Source organism: Centrocercus urophasianus, unplaced genomic scaffold (assembly GCF_019232065.1).
Source record: "Centrocercus urophasianus isolate 14NV4802_14NV808 unplaced genomic scaffold, USGS_Curo_1.0 seq_14, whole genome shotgun sequence".
Classification (NCBI taxonomy): domain Eukaryota; kingdom Metazoa; phylum Chordata; class Aves; order Galliformes; family Phasianidae; genus Centrocercus; species Centrocercus urophasianus.
The window spans coordinates 39,231,981-39,248,057 of record NW_024884586.1 but is presented as its reverse complement, the minus strand read 5'-3'; the positions used below and the strand labels follow the sequence as shown (position 1 = coordinate 39,248,057).

The 16,077-nt window shown below is 40.8% G+C and overlaps 1 protein-coding gene across 5 annotated transcripts in view; it reads left to right on the top strand.

Annotated features, from left to right (window-relative positions):
* SYNE3 (spectrin repeat containing nuclear envelope family member 3) overlaps positions 1–16,077 on the top strand; it is a 60,154-nt gene that overhangs the window by 12,163 nt on the left and 31,914 nt on the right. For all 5 annotated transcript variants that reach the window (XM_042813270.1, XM_042813269.1, XM_042813271.1 and 2 more), the window contains exons 2-5: positions 6,935–7,092; positions 9,580–9,752; positions 10,200–10,509; positions 15,080–15,241. In XM_042813270.1, coding sequence (XP_042669204.1) covers positions 6,949–7,092; positions 9,580–9,752; positions 10,200–10,509; positions 15,080–15,241 — 789 coding nt within the window. In that variant the 5' untranslated portion in view covers positions 6,935–6,948. The remainder of the gene's footprint in view (positions 1–6,934; positions 7,093–9,579; positions 9,753–10,199; positions 10,510–15,079; positions 15,242–16,077) is intronic.

Genomic DNA, 16,077 nt, shown 5'->3' with positions numbered 1-16,077 from the left:
GACTGTTTTTTTTTTTGTGAAGTGGGATGTGGGGTGGAATTATAGTCATAAAACCCCTAGAAACAAATGTGGAGACAGTTATGTGCAAGAAGGAAAGATGCAGAAGAAAAAAGAGACAGACTTGGAGGCAGGCTGACATCCCATTGCTCTGAGCACCCTCATCATGACTAAAGGCTTCGTCAGGCCATGGGGGTTGCTGCAGAAGAAAGTTGTCCCACCACTGCCTGGATCCCTGCTTGGAGGTGCTCCTTTCTCACACTGGTTTTAAGTGTCCCACAGATGGGCTGAGGCTTGGTGCAATGAGTCCTTTCTGCTGTGAGGCCACTGTCTGAGTCCTCTCACTAGTGCCTTCAGGGTCAGAAGGAGGATCTCTGAGTGCCTCTTGCTCTAAGGGGTGGGCTGAGGACATGGGCAGCACCACAGGAGCTTGCATGGAGGATGGGAAATGCAGTGGTAATCTCCAATTGTCCCTTTTTCTGTCCAATGCTCTGTGTCCCTAAGTAATTGCTGATGCTCTATTTTCACCGCTGAAACTTTTCTAACACACAGTCTGTAATCTCAGAACAGGTGTTACCCTAAGGAGCACTTCTGGCTACTGCAGGGTGCTGTGGAAGAGCACAGTTTGTATGTGGCCACCATGCTGGGGTTGGTCACGATGATGAAAGCGGCCCTGCCCCTGAGAGTTACGATGTGGTAGACTGTGTGTAGAAGAGATGGGGCACTGCTAGCCAGACAGGGAAGGCAGACAATGCTTTTATTGGGTACTGATGGGGAACCAGAAATGGGATATGAAGAATCTCCTGCAAGAGTTATTTGGGTATAGTTTATGTAACAACCTAATTTGCACAATTTGTTTGGCAAATGGTAAAGAATAACTCTCCCTCTGAGGAAACTGTATTGTCAGTACACAATATATGAACAACAAAAGTGGAGCAGTTTATTAGATGTATTACTTGTTCTGAATTGTTCACTGATCTCCAGCCAAGATTCAGGTGGCATAGGAGTTTATTAGTCAATATATCAGTGGTGTGACTGGCACCCAGTGCTGTGGGATCACGCAGGCTGTAGAGAACAAGTGGGAAATAATTAAAAACATAAATTCCAGCCTTCAGAGATCGTGAGATTAATACTGTTGACTTGTAATGCTTTTTCTTTTGCTGACTGATGGTAAAACTCTTTGGGTGCTGAGCAAAGCTGAAACCAAGCCTATTCCAGCAGCTGGGGAGGAGTTCACCAAGTGGAGATTGCTGGTAGGCAGCAGGTTCCCTTGAGAGGAAATTTCAGAAGCAGACACCCTAGATATGAAAAATCTCTGCTGTGGTTTTAGAGCAGAGGTGCTTAACCTGTGATTTCCCAGACTAAAGAGTCTATGAAAAGTGACTAGGAAAGCAAGCCTGTTGTTAGTATCTTTGAAATCATCAGACAGATGTCTGCACGTTTATTGGGGAACTTCTGGAGTACGTATTATAAAAGGTTAAAATCACTCCCTGCAGTGTTTACACCACTGGCCTAACATCTAAAATACCAATTTAATTTGAACTTTTAGTTTTGATCTGCTTGTTTCTGACAGAGAGAACAACCCCAGAACCTGTCTCTGCCTTGCTTGCACATGATGATTCCATTCAGAAATTGAACTAGTTTAATATTTTGAATCTCTTTTAAAGTCTATTCCTTTTAGGAAGTGACTTACTAGACCTGGGAATTTTGTTATTTGCAGATGAGTGATATAAAACAAAACAGTATCTCATTTGTGCTGCCTTTCAATAAAGTCTGAAATTAATCTTTAAAAAATCAGTTGAAAAAGTCAGGATTTTTAAGTTAGCCTGGCACAGAATATGGCTGACAAACAGTTTTTGTGGTGTTTTTGTATCAAATTGATAGAAAGGTATCTGGTGTGATCATGTTGTAACTGAATGTCTTGATTAGCTGTAGGCTTCCATAGATTCTTTTGTAGGGGAAAGGAGGTGGTTATGGTGTGACTGCTGCAGTACTCGTGATGTTAGCATTCCTCAATTGAAAGGGATGCTTGTAACTTGGTTATGGATGTGTTTATTTAAATAAATACAACAAAGAAACATCTTATTTACTCTCTATCTCATTCATTAGGGCAAGCAATTACTAACTGTCATAAGCAACAAATAACAGCAAATAACACAGGAAAAGGCCGTGTTGGGCAATGGGCAAGGTAATGGGACTAATGTTTTGAACCTCTAAAACATACTGGAAATAATTACATCTTAAATTTGCAACCTTAAGCTCTTCTGCACCTACTCAGCCAGTTTAATTCTGCTGTGCCTGGCTGAGGCTTTGCTGGAGGCTTTCAGTCCCGTGATGACAAAGCATCTGCTGCTGGAAACGCGGTTCTCATGGAGCTGACCATGAACAATTCCCTCCATGAGCACTCCTCCTCTCCAGCCTGCAGCATTTGGAGCTCCCAGCTCTGTGTCTTTGCTCGGCTTCTTTTACGGCATCCAGGGAAACTGAAGAGTTATTAAATTATTCCGGGAACCAAACAATTCCCAGAATCACAATTGCTTCCGAATTCATGCATTTGTGTAAAACTTGGCACGCTCCAGTAGGGTTTTTGTGAATCATTTTCATGTGCAATCCCAAAACCAAATGGAAAGGGTTAAAGTTTGAAGTATTTCAATAATTGAAAAACAGCCTCCCTCATTGTGAGTGATTTGAATTTCCTGCAGTATTTTTGTACTTTTATTTTTGTAAGAACTTGGTTCTGGAAACTAGTCAAGTAGTACATGAATACAGGAAGCCAAAACATACTGAAACTATGTAAAAGCCTGTGTTTTATAGGTGTCAGTTTGAAAAGAGTGTTTAAAGTTGGAGTGATTGCAAGAAATGTCTTAAGAAGTTCAAGGAAAAAAAAAAAAAAAAAAGCTGTGTGACTTGGCAGAGAGGAAAAAAGTACATTAGGAAACATTGCAAAAATAATAGGATAATCCTACCAAAAAGACACCGCACTTGCAAAATAACTTTACAAGCTCCCAGTACTGTGTTACAAATATTACATTTCATGATACTCCAGTGAGAGCTGTTAGATGCACTAGGGAGAATGCTGGAGTAGATACACTTAACTGGGAAGTGCTCAGAAATGCGGCCCCAGGAATGCTGGCTGAATTGCATGAGGGACTGAGCTGATCTGCATCATGCTGTTGCCTTGGGATCCCTGGGCTGAGCCATTGTGCCTTCTGCAGTGTGCTTCCAGAAGTGTTTTGGGGTCAGAGGAGATGAATCAGAGTAAATGGAAAGCCCAGTACTGTGGGTGATGTTCAGCTCAAAAGTTCTGGAGCTGATCTGTGCCTTGTATTTTTCCTGCTTGTGAAATGTAAGCATACTTTTTATAACATCTATGTATGCTGCAGGAGTTCTCCTGGGCCAGTTATGCTTAGCCCCTTGAATTATGCTTCCTCCTTATCTGCACTAAGTGACTGCATTATTTCACTTGGAGAAATAACACTGGGTTATGCTGAGTGTCCTGTTATCTATGCCAGAATTTTTTATGGTTGGTTATTACCCTCATTTAGTAACATACGTATAGAGATGTTAAATGCTTCGTGCAGTATAAATAAGCCTTTCGCAGCATGAACTAATACACCATTCAAGTGGCATTAAAATGAAATGTTGTTTCAAGTACCTACGTGCTATCTGAAAATGAGTGTGATAAAAATAATTTGGTACAAACTGCTCAGAGGATTGCACCTGTCTTGAAGGGGAAGCCTTCCCCTGGCATAGCAGGTCCTAGTGCCCATGCTCTGGGACAGGAGCACTGTGGTGCAGGTGGTCCCAGTGGCCTGCTCCTGTTGCAGGTTGGTCCGTGAGTGCTGCTTCTGCACCACACAACAGCTCTGGCCTGCTTCAGGGGCTGTCATATCTGCTTTGTATTTTCTGTACTGATCAGAGCCCTGCATTTCGTCTCCAGTACTGCTCAATCATTTAGTCCCAATGATGCAGCAGGAATTTGGTAAATACTCTTGATTCATAATGCTTATCCAGTCATCATTTATCCTAGCCTTAGGATTGCTTGCAAAAAAAAAAACAAGCAAACAAACAAACAAAAAAACTGTATTACATCTACTGTCAAATTTCAAGTAGTTTTGACAGCTATTCTTCCCAAGCAGGCAGAAAGTCATAAAAACCCCAAACTGTGCCTTTAAGGCTTGTGAGGTCTTCGAAAATAGAAGACCTGAGGACTCTATTGCTAAGAGCTTTGCTGGGATCTGATTGCCCGATGCTGGGAAAGAGGGAGGACAGCCCCACCAGGCAGAGCCAGCTGCCACCTATTGCAGCTTGCAGCCCAGGAATCTGCCTGGGGCTGGGTCAGAGTTCGTGTTACATTTAAGCATCTTTATGATGCTAGATTGCTTTAATTACTTAATAAAAATCAGTAAATGATGTTATGCGGGCAGTTGGAGTAACAAGGTGTTTCTTTTTCTTCTGGTAAGCTTTTCTGGCAAACTGGTGATCTTAACATTGGAATAACATTTTCATGCTTCCTGTTGGCTGCCTGCAGGGAATGCTTGTGTGTGGCATGGGGGATCCTGCCTCTAGTTTTAAGGCAGAAAATCCTCACTCTCAGAGGACAGCAGCATAAGTGGGGTTTCTCTATGAAAGATGGAAGTAGGTTTTCCTGTGTTTCTTAGCCCTATTTGATTGTCCTGTGCTTTCTATAAGAAGTGAGACTGAAATAACACAATGGTCTCTATGATCTAGTTCATAACTAGAGTTCTAAAGCCAATTTTAAATATGATATGGATGTTACCAGGAATAGAAACCTCTCCTAGGAAATGAATGTCACTCCTCATCTGAGTCTATCCGGCAAATGTACTGTGAGTTTTAATTTCACGAGAGCATAACTGGAATCGGCTTACACTCATGCTTTCAGATACCATTTGCCCAGAAATGTACATATGCAGTGTGCAAGGAGTTAGGGGACAGACTGTATGGCTACCTGTAATGTTAATGTGAAATGGAGCCCATCAGTCAGCTGCAGAGCTGTGTGTTCTCTACAACTTCGATTATTATAGCCAGGAAATGGCAGTTCTGCACCAGTTACTGAAGGACACAGTTACCTGAAAGTAACTTTACTCCTTGAACTGGCTTCATCCTCAGGATTCTTCTAATTCAAGTCATTTTAGCTTTAATGATATATCCTATTGTATGTCTGGTAGCCACTCCATACCACATCACCCTTACTAAATCCACTATATTCTGTTCTATTCTTTAATTTCTTCAGGGTGAAGTCACTCTTCTTCAAAATTAACCTCTTGTTCTGACAGTTGGAGCTTTGAGTTTTACCTCGTCTGCCATCTCCCACTCCCCTCTGTGCAAACGCAGCTCCCTGTGCCTGCACAATGAGGGTGGACCTATCCTTGGGGGCAGGATAACTGCTGATCTGTAGATGCCGTTTTCTCTCTGGAATGGGGCTGTTGAGCATCAAGCCTGCTGAAGCCTGAGGAGCAACAACTTAGACTGTTTTTATTGCAAGTATTGTGTACACAAATGTGGTGTTCCTCCTGAGCTGACATGGAACAAAATGCACCAGGAGTAGAGGGAGGAACATCCTATATGGCATGAATCCTTGTGTGTCACTGACAAGAGCACTGTCAGGATGGCGAGAAGCTTTCTGCCGCTGGGCAGGCACAGGATGGCTGTTCCTTGTATAAAGATGAAGTTGCTGACAGTTAAAATGGCTACAAAACCCCCTCAGTCCAGCTTCACTAAAAGCCATGTTCTGCCTTGTGCACTGAGCAGCTTCACCCATGTGAATTGTCCCATGGAAATGGAGGGTTCTGCTACAGCGTGGAATTCTGTGCAACAAACTCAGGCTCAATAATTAGTCGTTACGCTTTGTGCTGAGAAAATATTTCCATTATGAATAACAAAGAGTAAGAATATTTGAATTTACAGGGAACATTAGCTGCTTGGCTGCCAGTAGCTGTAGGATGTGATCCAAAACCATTTAATGTTGGTGGCTTTCTGTTCACTTCAGTAGAGCTGATGTTCAGGGGCTTCACTATGATTAACCCTGATTAGTCAAGTTCAGCCTGTTGGCTGACAGAGGATGCCTCTCCCCTGTAGCAGGGTCACTGTTACCATCTGGGCAGCAGAGGGTCTGCAGCCTGACTAGAGAAGACACAAGAACATATTAACAGAGCAAACAGCCGCCACATTCACTCACTATGTGGGAAAGAGAATGAGAGAGGGAGGGAAAAATGAAAAGCTCGGTGTAGCACACAAGAGCCTGGCACGAAATAAAAGAAATATCAAAAGAAGAAATGTAGAAGTGCTGATATTCCTATGTGATATTTTCTAGTGCTTTGTCTGGGCAGCTGCTGGCCAGTTCTCACTGCATCAGTTTCTCCCAAATTCACTGCACGTGCCTTCAGACCTCTCCATGGTCTCAGCAGAACAAGTTAACTGAGGGCCTAAGCAATCTGATGCTGATCTCACCAGCTTTAAAGGGCTTATAGAACTCCAAGTTAAGCATATGCCAATTGTTGTGCAAGTCTGGTGTCACGTTCTGTACATGAGTTTGGAAGGGCACAAGGAGTGTTTTGTCCTGACTAGACTTTGGGCAGAGACAGAATATGTTTGTGATTTATGTAGCCAATCTGGAATACACAGCAGACTCCAAATTAATCTCATCTGGAAACTGAATTAAATCTGTTTATTGTGCTGAAGCCTCCCACTGCTCCCTACCTTCTTTTTGTTTCCTTGTAGATTTTCATTTGGGAAAGCTGCAGTGCAGGCGTCTTCTCTGTGCTCTGCTAAGTGCTATATGGGTGAAGCTTTTTGTATTGTCATTAAGAAGGAAAGCCACATCGTTATCCCCCTGTGCATACTCCTTTAGCTTTCCTTGAATGCATTCCTGTTTAAGTTTTGACCTAAAAGCTTACTTTTCTTCTTATCCTTTCAGTTTCTTTGAATGCAATGACTCAGCAGCTACAGGATGAATTTGACAGCAGCGTGGAGAATGCAGAAGCTTGGATGAAGGCCATCCAAGAGAGACTGAGCATCAATGACAACACCAAGGGACCACGATCTGCCCTAGAAGCCAGGCTGAGAGAGACAGAGGTAAGGGAAGAATGATGTGGTTGTTCAAAAGTGGCTGTCACTGCCAACAGTTGCACTTATTGCTGTGAGCTCTGGAGTTTTCTGTTAAGAAGCTACCAACTACACATGGCTGCTGCAATATTGGTCCTGTGTGGATGGGATTGCCTCATTCTTATTTCTAAGTTTTCTGTCTGCAAAATTGTGCAGCAGAAAAAAAGAGGAGAAAAATTTGACTACTGGCTTCCAAGATATTCTCATTGATTTGGAAGATGAGTAGCAGGTTTGGCAGGTTAAAATGTTTTCATGCTCCTATGAGCATGCTCAAACCTGAAAGAGACTGAGTTGCAATTTGTAATTACCAGATACTGATTTGCCAAAGTCCAGTATATTACATGAGAGAGTTGGACTTCAGTGTTCTGTCCCTTTGAGGGCTGGCACTGAGAGAGAAAGATTTCAAGTGTCCTAGTAATGGCTGGTCTAGAGTAATCCACTTGTCCTTTTTCATAAGACGTGATAAGAAGATTTACAGCTCCCCTTTCTAATCCACCTAATTAAAAGGTGAATATTTTCATTTTTTGTTGTTCTGACTTAATCTCTTGTATAACTCTCTCGCAGAGATCCCATTGCAGATCATGCTGTCTTACTGTGATGTTGCATTTATTAACTTCAGTTTCATTAGATGTTATCTTGCTCTTATTATCTCAGAAAATGATACGCTTCGTTTTCTCCAACCTATACCATTCGTGATTACAGGGAGTGGTTATGTTTCTGTGATGAACACTGAAACTATTTTTTATACTTGTATTACCATCAATTCTAACTAATCTGTTCTTTAAATCAATCAAACATACATTTTCTGTTGTAATTTACCCAGTAAATTTACAGTATGTAGTTTTGTGTCTACTGAAGTTTGGCCTGCTTCTTCTGAAAAAGTTTAACAGCTCTGAGAAAAAAATGCAGGTTGACATGGAAAGCAAGGTGCTTTACATAATGGTGCAGCAATGTCTTTTTTTCTTCCATAGCTGTGACTGGCTTCTGGCCTAATATAAAGTGTGTTCATGGAGTGGCTTGAACCTAAAGTATTTCCTCATGGACTATGGATTTATTTCTGCACTTACCTAATTTTCATCTTTTCTTTTTGTCTGGGGAACTGATATATGCAGTTTCCAAAGACAGTCAGAAAGTCCAGGAACTTGAATAAGGAGAGTGGTTGTTTGGCAAAGGGAGTGCAGCCATGGCAGAGGTACAAGTTTTAAAGATCTGTGGTGATTTCATATAGCTGAACTGAAGTATTTTGAATTTTGTGGGCTTTGGAAGATATCTGTAACACACCAAAAATCATGATAGAGAGATCTTCATTTTAGACTTTAGAAATTCATGATTCTAAAGAGAAACAAGTGTCTGTTTTCTCTTTCTGTTTTACCTTACCCACCTCCTGTTCCCTTGTCCTGACTTCTTTGTCAGACTTCTCCTTCCCTCATGGTGTGCTCACCACCTTATCTATTGGCTGTTTTTAAATCCAGTCATAATTTTCAGTTTCTTTTTTCTGCATCTGGCTTGCAGGTTGGGTTTTTTTTTTTGTTTTGTTTTGTTTTTCATGCTTCCTTCCTGTGATTTATTTTCTGTTAATTCATTGATGAAAATGTCCACCAGTGATAGCAATCATTTAAGCAGATCTGAAGAAGTAGAATGCTTGTACAACCACTTGACTTTTTCAGTTTTATTTTATTTTCTTGACACACATCCTGTGGGCCTGATATTTCTGTAAGTAGCTGCTAGTTTTAAACTTCTCCATGTTTTCATTATAGAAGACTTTTCTTGCAACTGGAGGGGCTGCAGCAAGCCAGGAATTTGTGGAAGAACAGCAAGAAAAAACAATCTTATTAGATCAGAAGCTTGCATAAAGTGATGCTGAAAGCTACACCCAAATCTGGACATAGTTATTCTGTAATATTTTACAGAAATTGTGCTAATTTTCTGTCTTTGGCTAAAGAAAGAAAGTTTGCTTCAGATAACATAGCTTAACTGAGGTTCTTGGCTTTCTGATTAGTTCAAGATACATGTTTTCTCTAATTCATAATTTAACAATTTAGGGTCAGAGTAAAATGTGGTAGCAGACAAAATTCCACTAATTAGTTTTTCTTGGCTTGTTTTCTGTGGCAACTTTTATTTGCAATAGGAGATCTTTAAATATGTTTCATGACTTTGAAATGGAGATGTGGAGATGGCTTTTTTTTTTTTTTTTTTAGCTAAGAAAATGTTTTTCAACTGCTATATGGTTTTCAGTTCAATTCAACACTGTAGGATGGTTAAAAATAAGGTTTAATGGTTAAAATGTTTAATGATAAAGAACAAAGTCTAGATGGTTAAGGGAAAGTTCTTATTTTCCACTCAGGTGAAGCTTTGCAGCAGGGGCTTAAGAATTCCTGGAAAAAACTAAGATAAAATTTCATCAGTTACGCTTGCTTCTTTTTCAAGTTTTCATTCTCATTTAATCTTTTTTCACAGAAAATACGTGATCTGGAACCAGAAGGCACGTTGAAAATGGACTTGATTCTCGCAAAGGCAGATGCTGCTCTTCACTGTATCAGTGAGGATAAGAAACACGAAGTACTGTCTAAGCTGAGACACATTAAAGCCTTGTGGGAAGAGACAGCCATTTACATTACTCACTGTCACAGGTAAGACAAGCACAACACTGCTCTTTGAAGTATTTGTCTCTTTAGTGATTTCATGAAGTGTTTTCTGCCTGGCAGTATGGGCGATGTTAGGGAAATGGAGTAGAACTGGGAAAGATGATGGGACCTCATCTCACTCCCCCTTCATAGCCAGCCCGTCTATATAATGGTAGAGTCACTAAGGCTGGAAAAGACCACTGAGATCATCTAGTCCAACCAAGTCCATCTCATGGGCTTGAATGATGAGTTTTTCTAGGCAAAAATACCTTTTACAGAATATTTCCTCCTCAGAGCAGGCAGGACCTGAGATGTGAAATGTGACTTTCTATAATCAGTGCAACTTAAAAATGTTGAACTTTGTCCTTTTCCTTGAATGCCTTTTGAGCTTGTCAATCTGCACTGATCCCATCATGATTTCACCTAACTCATCTCTCTTGCTCTCCCTCACAGCCGTATTGAGTGGGTCTGGCTGCACTGGAGTGAGTACCTGAAAGCTCAAGATGAGTTTTACATATGGATTCACAACATGAGGGTGACCTTGGAGCCTGACATTGAGTTGCAGCTTGGCTTAAAGGAGAAGCAGTGGCAGCTGAGCCACGCTCAGGTTCTGTTGAATGATGTCTTAAATCAGTCGGTCCTTCTGGAAACACTGCTAGAGGAGGCTTCTTCCTTGTTCAACAGGATAGGTGACCCCAGCGTTGATGAGGACGCTCAGAAGAAAATGAAGGCAGAATATGAAAGCATCAGGGAAGAAGCCCAGGTAATAATGGGAGGTGTTTAGATTTCATTAGCACACAGTATTGTTTACTCTCCGTGTTTCTTGAGTGATGGGGGTTCCCTGGTAGGACTGCAAAAAGAAACAGAGCCAAGAGACCTCTGTTCTTTCAGCCAGCAGACTGTTTGCAAGTCTTTGTGTCTCAAGCTGTTAATTGGGATGCTCTCATACTGTACTTTATAGTATGTTGTAAAGTGACTGCAAGCTACTTGATATGATCTAGTGTGAATCATTTGTCATCTTTTGGTGCATCAGTGATCTTTGTGTAGTCAGGTGCAAAGTATCTATTCACATGGCCAAGCTTGCACAGTAGTTGGAGGATGTCACATTAGTTCAGATCCAGAGCTACAGAACTGGGAAACACTGAGATAAGTCAGGTGCAGTCCAACACTGAAGTCAGCTGGCTGGTTCCAGAATCTGAGGGATTGCCCCTGGACACAGATACTAACTCATGCTTGCTGCTAATCTTCCAGTCTAGCCAGCTGTTAGATAGGCTCATATAAGACATTCTAGTTTATCTTTCAGTGTCAGTGATTTCCTTTGAGCCTCCCTGCTCCCAGGTAAAGAAACTCAGGAAAAAATAAGATTGAACTCTGTGTCATGGCTAAAGGGCAGAGATTCGCATATGGGGAGAAGAATTCAGTTTCTTATTAGCCCGTATCAGTAGAAATACACAAAGTACTCAAGAAGAGTACTCAAATATTCAAGATATATGTAGATACACACAGCATATAGAGGTTCTTAAAATCTAATATGTGTCTCGTAGTGACTTCCAAGAATTGTGTATGCTGGAATTACCTATACAAATACAAACAATTTTCATTACGCTGGCTCTGCTCTCTGTCTCTCTATTAATATTGCCTTACATTTGTTCCCATGTTACATCTTAGCCCAGAGCTGAAACAACATGTGCTATCCCTCCCTGAGCACTGTTGTAACAATAGCTAACTTCAGGTCACACTGAGAGAGCAACTTTGGGATACTCGTGTCACTGCTATGCTTGCTCTGCCAATACTTTTTCTGTTCAAAGAATTCGAAGCAAAACAAACTCCACAAAACAACAACAAAAAACAGCTATCAGCTTTGGTGAACATGGCATTCAGATATTTTTTAGTAAAAAGAAAGTTAAAACTACTAATGATAAGTATCTTCAAAAAACAGAGAAATTCAGAAACAGAAGTGCTGCAGAAATTGCAGAATTGTAGCAGATAGGCTGTAGAGCCACCAACAGACCAGCAACTCAACGTTGATTTTTTTATTCTTAAAGGTTTTCTTCACGATTAAGCAACTGGTTTTATAAATAATAATAGTCCTTGGAATTTAAGTGTTCTGTATCTAGATTGCAATTTCAAATTTTCATTCAGTCCCTTCTAACCAATGTTTATTTTTGGTTTTGAAGCAGGAGACAGTCATTAGACATTTTAATAAGGCAGTTCTTTCAAACAAGTAATTTAAATAGTTGGGGTCTGAATGTGACCTCTCTGAGACTGGTTTTATGCGGTGTGATTTCTCTGGCTGAGTTGGATATGTGCTGGTGTAAATGAGATCAGGAAGTGTCTCATAGTACTTAGGTAAAATATGTCTTTATATCTCCAGCCAACTGAGGTGCCAGGAAAGCTTTCCTTTGGCACGGGCTACAAATACCACATTTCACAGAAAGATGAGGTGAGAGAATCCAGTTTAGAAATCTCTTTCAGGAGGTATGGAATAAAGAAGGGGGATTGAGAAGCCTTGGCTTTTGCAGCTGAAGTAAATGTGAAACTCATTAGGTAATGCAAAGGCTACAGGCACCGTAGGACTCATATTGGAAGGCACAGTAGTAGTTAAAAAAAATCCCTTCCACCTCTTCCAATGGCAGAGAGGAATGAATGAAAGAGACGCAGGAGTTGCAGGAGGTTTGCTTTGGCCCCATGAGTGATAAGAGCCTAAACGAAATCTGAATTGCAGATGCCAGCTGAATGCCTGAGCTGCCTGCTGGGGTGGGTTCCTGGTGTTTGTAGATTACACTTGTGTTGAAGAGCATTTTTAGAGACTGTGCAGTTGTCCATCTCTGTCAGAAGGGCAAACTTTTGGATGCAGATTCTGAAATGTTTTTGGTTGTTTGTTTGTTTGTTTTGACATTGCTTCTGTGGTATGAACAAACTTTTTTTCATTCCTTGTAGTATTCACATGTGCCCTTATCATTTCCAAGTTTTAAAGAAATGTCGATTTCTGTTAATTACATCAGCAGGGGTATTTTTATATGTGGTGGTATTTCACAAATGCTTTCCCTCATCTGATAGCAAATAGCAGAGGCAAAATAGCAATATGCAGATGGTTGTGTGTTAAAGCATAAATTATGACTGGTGATGGTAAGAAAAGTTACGGTATATTGTATGTTGATTGTTAATCAAATTTATCAAATATGCCTGAGCACATTTATTTTAATCCGAGTTGTCTCTGTTAATTCAAGCCTAGATATTCATAAAGCCAAGCCTCTTGTGCCATGTCTGAAAGCACCAGGAGAGGCTATGGGAGCTTTCTGCACTCTGTCTGAGATGCCACAGAAGGATTTAAAGCAGGAACTTCCTTGATGTGCTTTAAATTGCCTTCCAGATGAGGCTGATTTGCCTCTGCTGACTCTAAGTGAACTTTAAGAGAGAGTGTTTGCTATGCCTCCATCTACCTCTGTGACTACCTAGGGCTGGGCAGATCCTGCCCAGACACATTTCTTCCTCTGCAGCCCATACTGAACCAATTCTTCTTCTTTTAGGGCCACAACCTTGCTGAATTTCCTCACATTAACCCAGTGCACGTGGAGATGGAGTTTAACAATGTTCTGTTCCCCAAACAGCTATCCTAGCAGAAGCAATCAATATCGTTTTTCCCAACATTAAGAAAATTTCACTGCCTAACCTCTTGGTGGGGGCACTCAGGTTCTTGCTGGCCTTATGCTTTACAGCTATTGCAGCCTGTCTGTTTACATCTAATCTCTCCCCTGACATAATGGATCAGGCAGGACTATTCAAGCTGCATGATGCTTTGTTTTGACTCAATAGACTATGCAAGGGTGGATCATTTCTACTTCCTTTTTAATGCTCTATATATTATCATAAAACCTTCGTGTTTAATAATAACTCTGTTTTGTTATTCTTGTTTGCTCCCTTTGGAGCTTCTATAAGTGCAATCAATTAGCCTAATTTCTGGAATCAAATAAACTTGGACTGATTGTTTTAGTTCAGTGCTTGGACTGTTTACACCACTATAAAGGTTGCATTCCCCAAATACCTAACTCGAGGTCAAAGTGCAAATTATTTTTAACCTTTGCAGATTTGAGAATCAAGGCAAGGGGGCATAGCAGATGAGTTAAGTGGTTTTTGTTGGATAAATCTTGGTTGGCCACAGAGAGCTCCAATCATACCTCTACTTTTGGTTTGCACAACTGAGCAGAGATAAGAATGTCAATGTGGAAAAAGGCTGGCATGGTGCCACTGGAGGATGGTGGGTTTGTTTTGCACCACAGGGATAACCTGTCCCAGGGTGAAGGGCAAAGTCCCAGCTGCAGCACAAGGGAGATCCTAGGCTCACTCACACAGAACAAACTCAATCTGTTTTAGTTACAGCACAGCCTTTCAAGGGTGCTGCATGCACTAAGAGCATTCCACAAGGGGCAGGCTTTTTTTCCTAAGGTAACCATAGTGTAACTCAATTGCTTTCCATGCCAACTGGTGAAGGGCAAGAAAAAATCAGCCTGATTTGTAGGAAATAGCATTTGGTTGGGTGTTATACTAATGAAACAACAGAACAGAATTCCTTGTGATTCACATCCTTCAGCAAGGACTGAACTTCAGGTGACAAATAAGGGTAGACTGAGCAGAATGATTTCATCTCGAGTGGTTCCAGACTGGATCTGCAAGGAGCAATTCACCAAGTGCAGGCCCACATAAGTACAGGCATTATCGTTTTCTGGATGCACAGAGAAAATCAAGCATGCATCACGTAGATTTAAATTTGCTCCCAAGCTCTGAACTAGCACCAGAACGTGCTTTGTGATCTGCAAATTGAAAAACTTTTCAGTTACATTATGAAGATGACAGTTATTTTCTTTACCGGCTGTTTAAATAATAACCATGGAAACAATAAGTGCCTGTGGCACAGTTTCTCCTTTTTTCATTGTTACATCTAAGTAAAGTAAATCTGTGGTGTGCTCATCTTTATTTTTAACCCTCACGAGGATCATTTCTGATCTGTTTATCCTGTGAAGTCCAAACCAGAAATGGACTTCTGTCTCTTATCCTTTTCTAATGAGAGATTGAGAAATTTTGGAGAGGAGAGGCTAGAAATTTGCCTGATAGGACCCTGAAGTTTGTCTCTCTGGGAACTAAACTTCCCACTGAGACCCTGCAGCTCAACAGGCACAAGTGCTTATGCAATCTTTTGTGCTGCTTCTCGTGTAAGCAAAGAGCTGTTGGAGCTCAAGGAAAGGGATTCCTGTTTGTACATTCTGGGTTATGTTATAAAGGAGAAAGAGCCAGATAAGCACAGTCCTCATTGCTTCTGATCTCTCCTGTTACAGAGCAGAGTGAAATTGCTTGAAAAGATAACTGAAGAGCACAAGAAATACAGCACTAACATCAACCAGTTTCAATCGTGGCTGAATGGTGTGACGGAAAGATTAAACTGCTGCATTGGAGAAACAACCAAGTCTTCAGTGGAGGACAGACTAATGGCACTGAAGGTCCTTAATTGATACAATTTTGGCAAAGAAGCAGGATTATGTGTTTTCCATGCCTGTATGCATTTCTCAAACCACACAAGGGTGTGCTTGAGAAAAGAATTATTGCAAACAAAGTAAGGTGATGGTTGTTGTAACGTGGGTTATGGATAAAGAGTCATCACAGGTCTGAAAATCAGTAGCATACAAAGCTTTCTCAGTTTTACCAGGGGTTGCAGGATAGCCTACTTTCAGTTTTGGTTTTGATTGATTTTTTTTGTACTTTTTTCCCTTCTTAAAGCCTGATCATGATTCTTTAAGCATCTTGCCCTTTTAAACTTTCTAAAGGAATGACATTTGGTAAATATGATCCAAATAGAGCCTGCAGGCTCACAAACATTGAGCACTTAGAATGAGTGATCAAAATATCAGTTTTAAATCACAGAATCATAGAATCACAAAGGTTGGAAAAGATCTCTAAGATCATCCAGTCCAACTGCCCACCTATAACTAATATTTTCCTCTAAACCATGTCTTTCAGTAACAATATCTAAACACCTAAACTGTTTTTGAACAGTTTATAATATTGTGGTACCATGCCTTAAGCTGTTCAGCTTTAAATCTCATAGATCTGTTTATTGGTACTTTTCACTGCCTGAAGCTCCTCTTTTCTTCACCAGGGACCTCAGGTGATAACTATTTCTGAGCCAATATTTTCAAAATCATAGCAGTTAGTATTATACAGATGGCTGTCAAGTGACTCTGGCTTCTGGTCATTTGGAAAAAAAGCATATCAAACTTCAAAAAGTAAAAAGAATATATGTACAACTAGGAGAGATGGTCTTCTTTTCTGTCTGCTT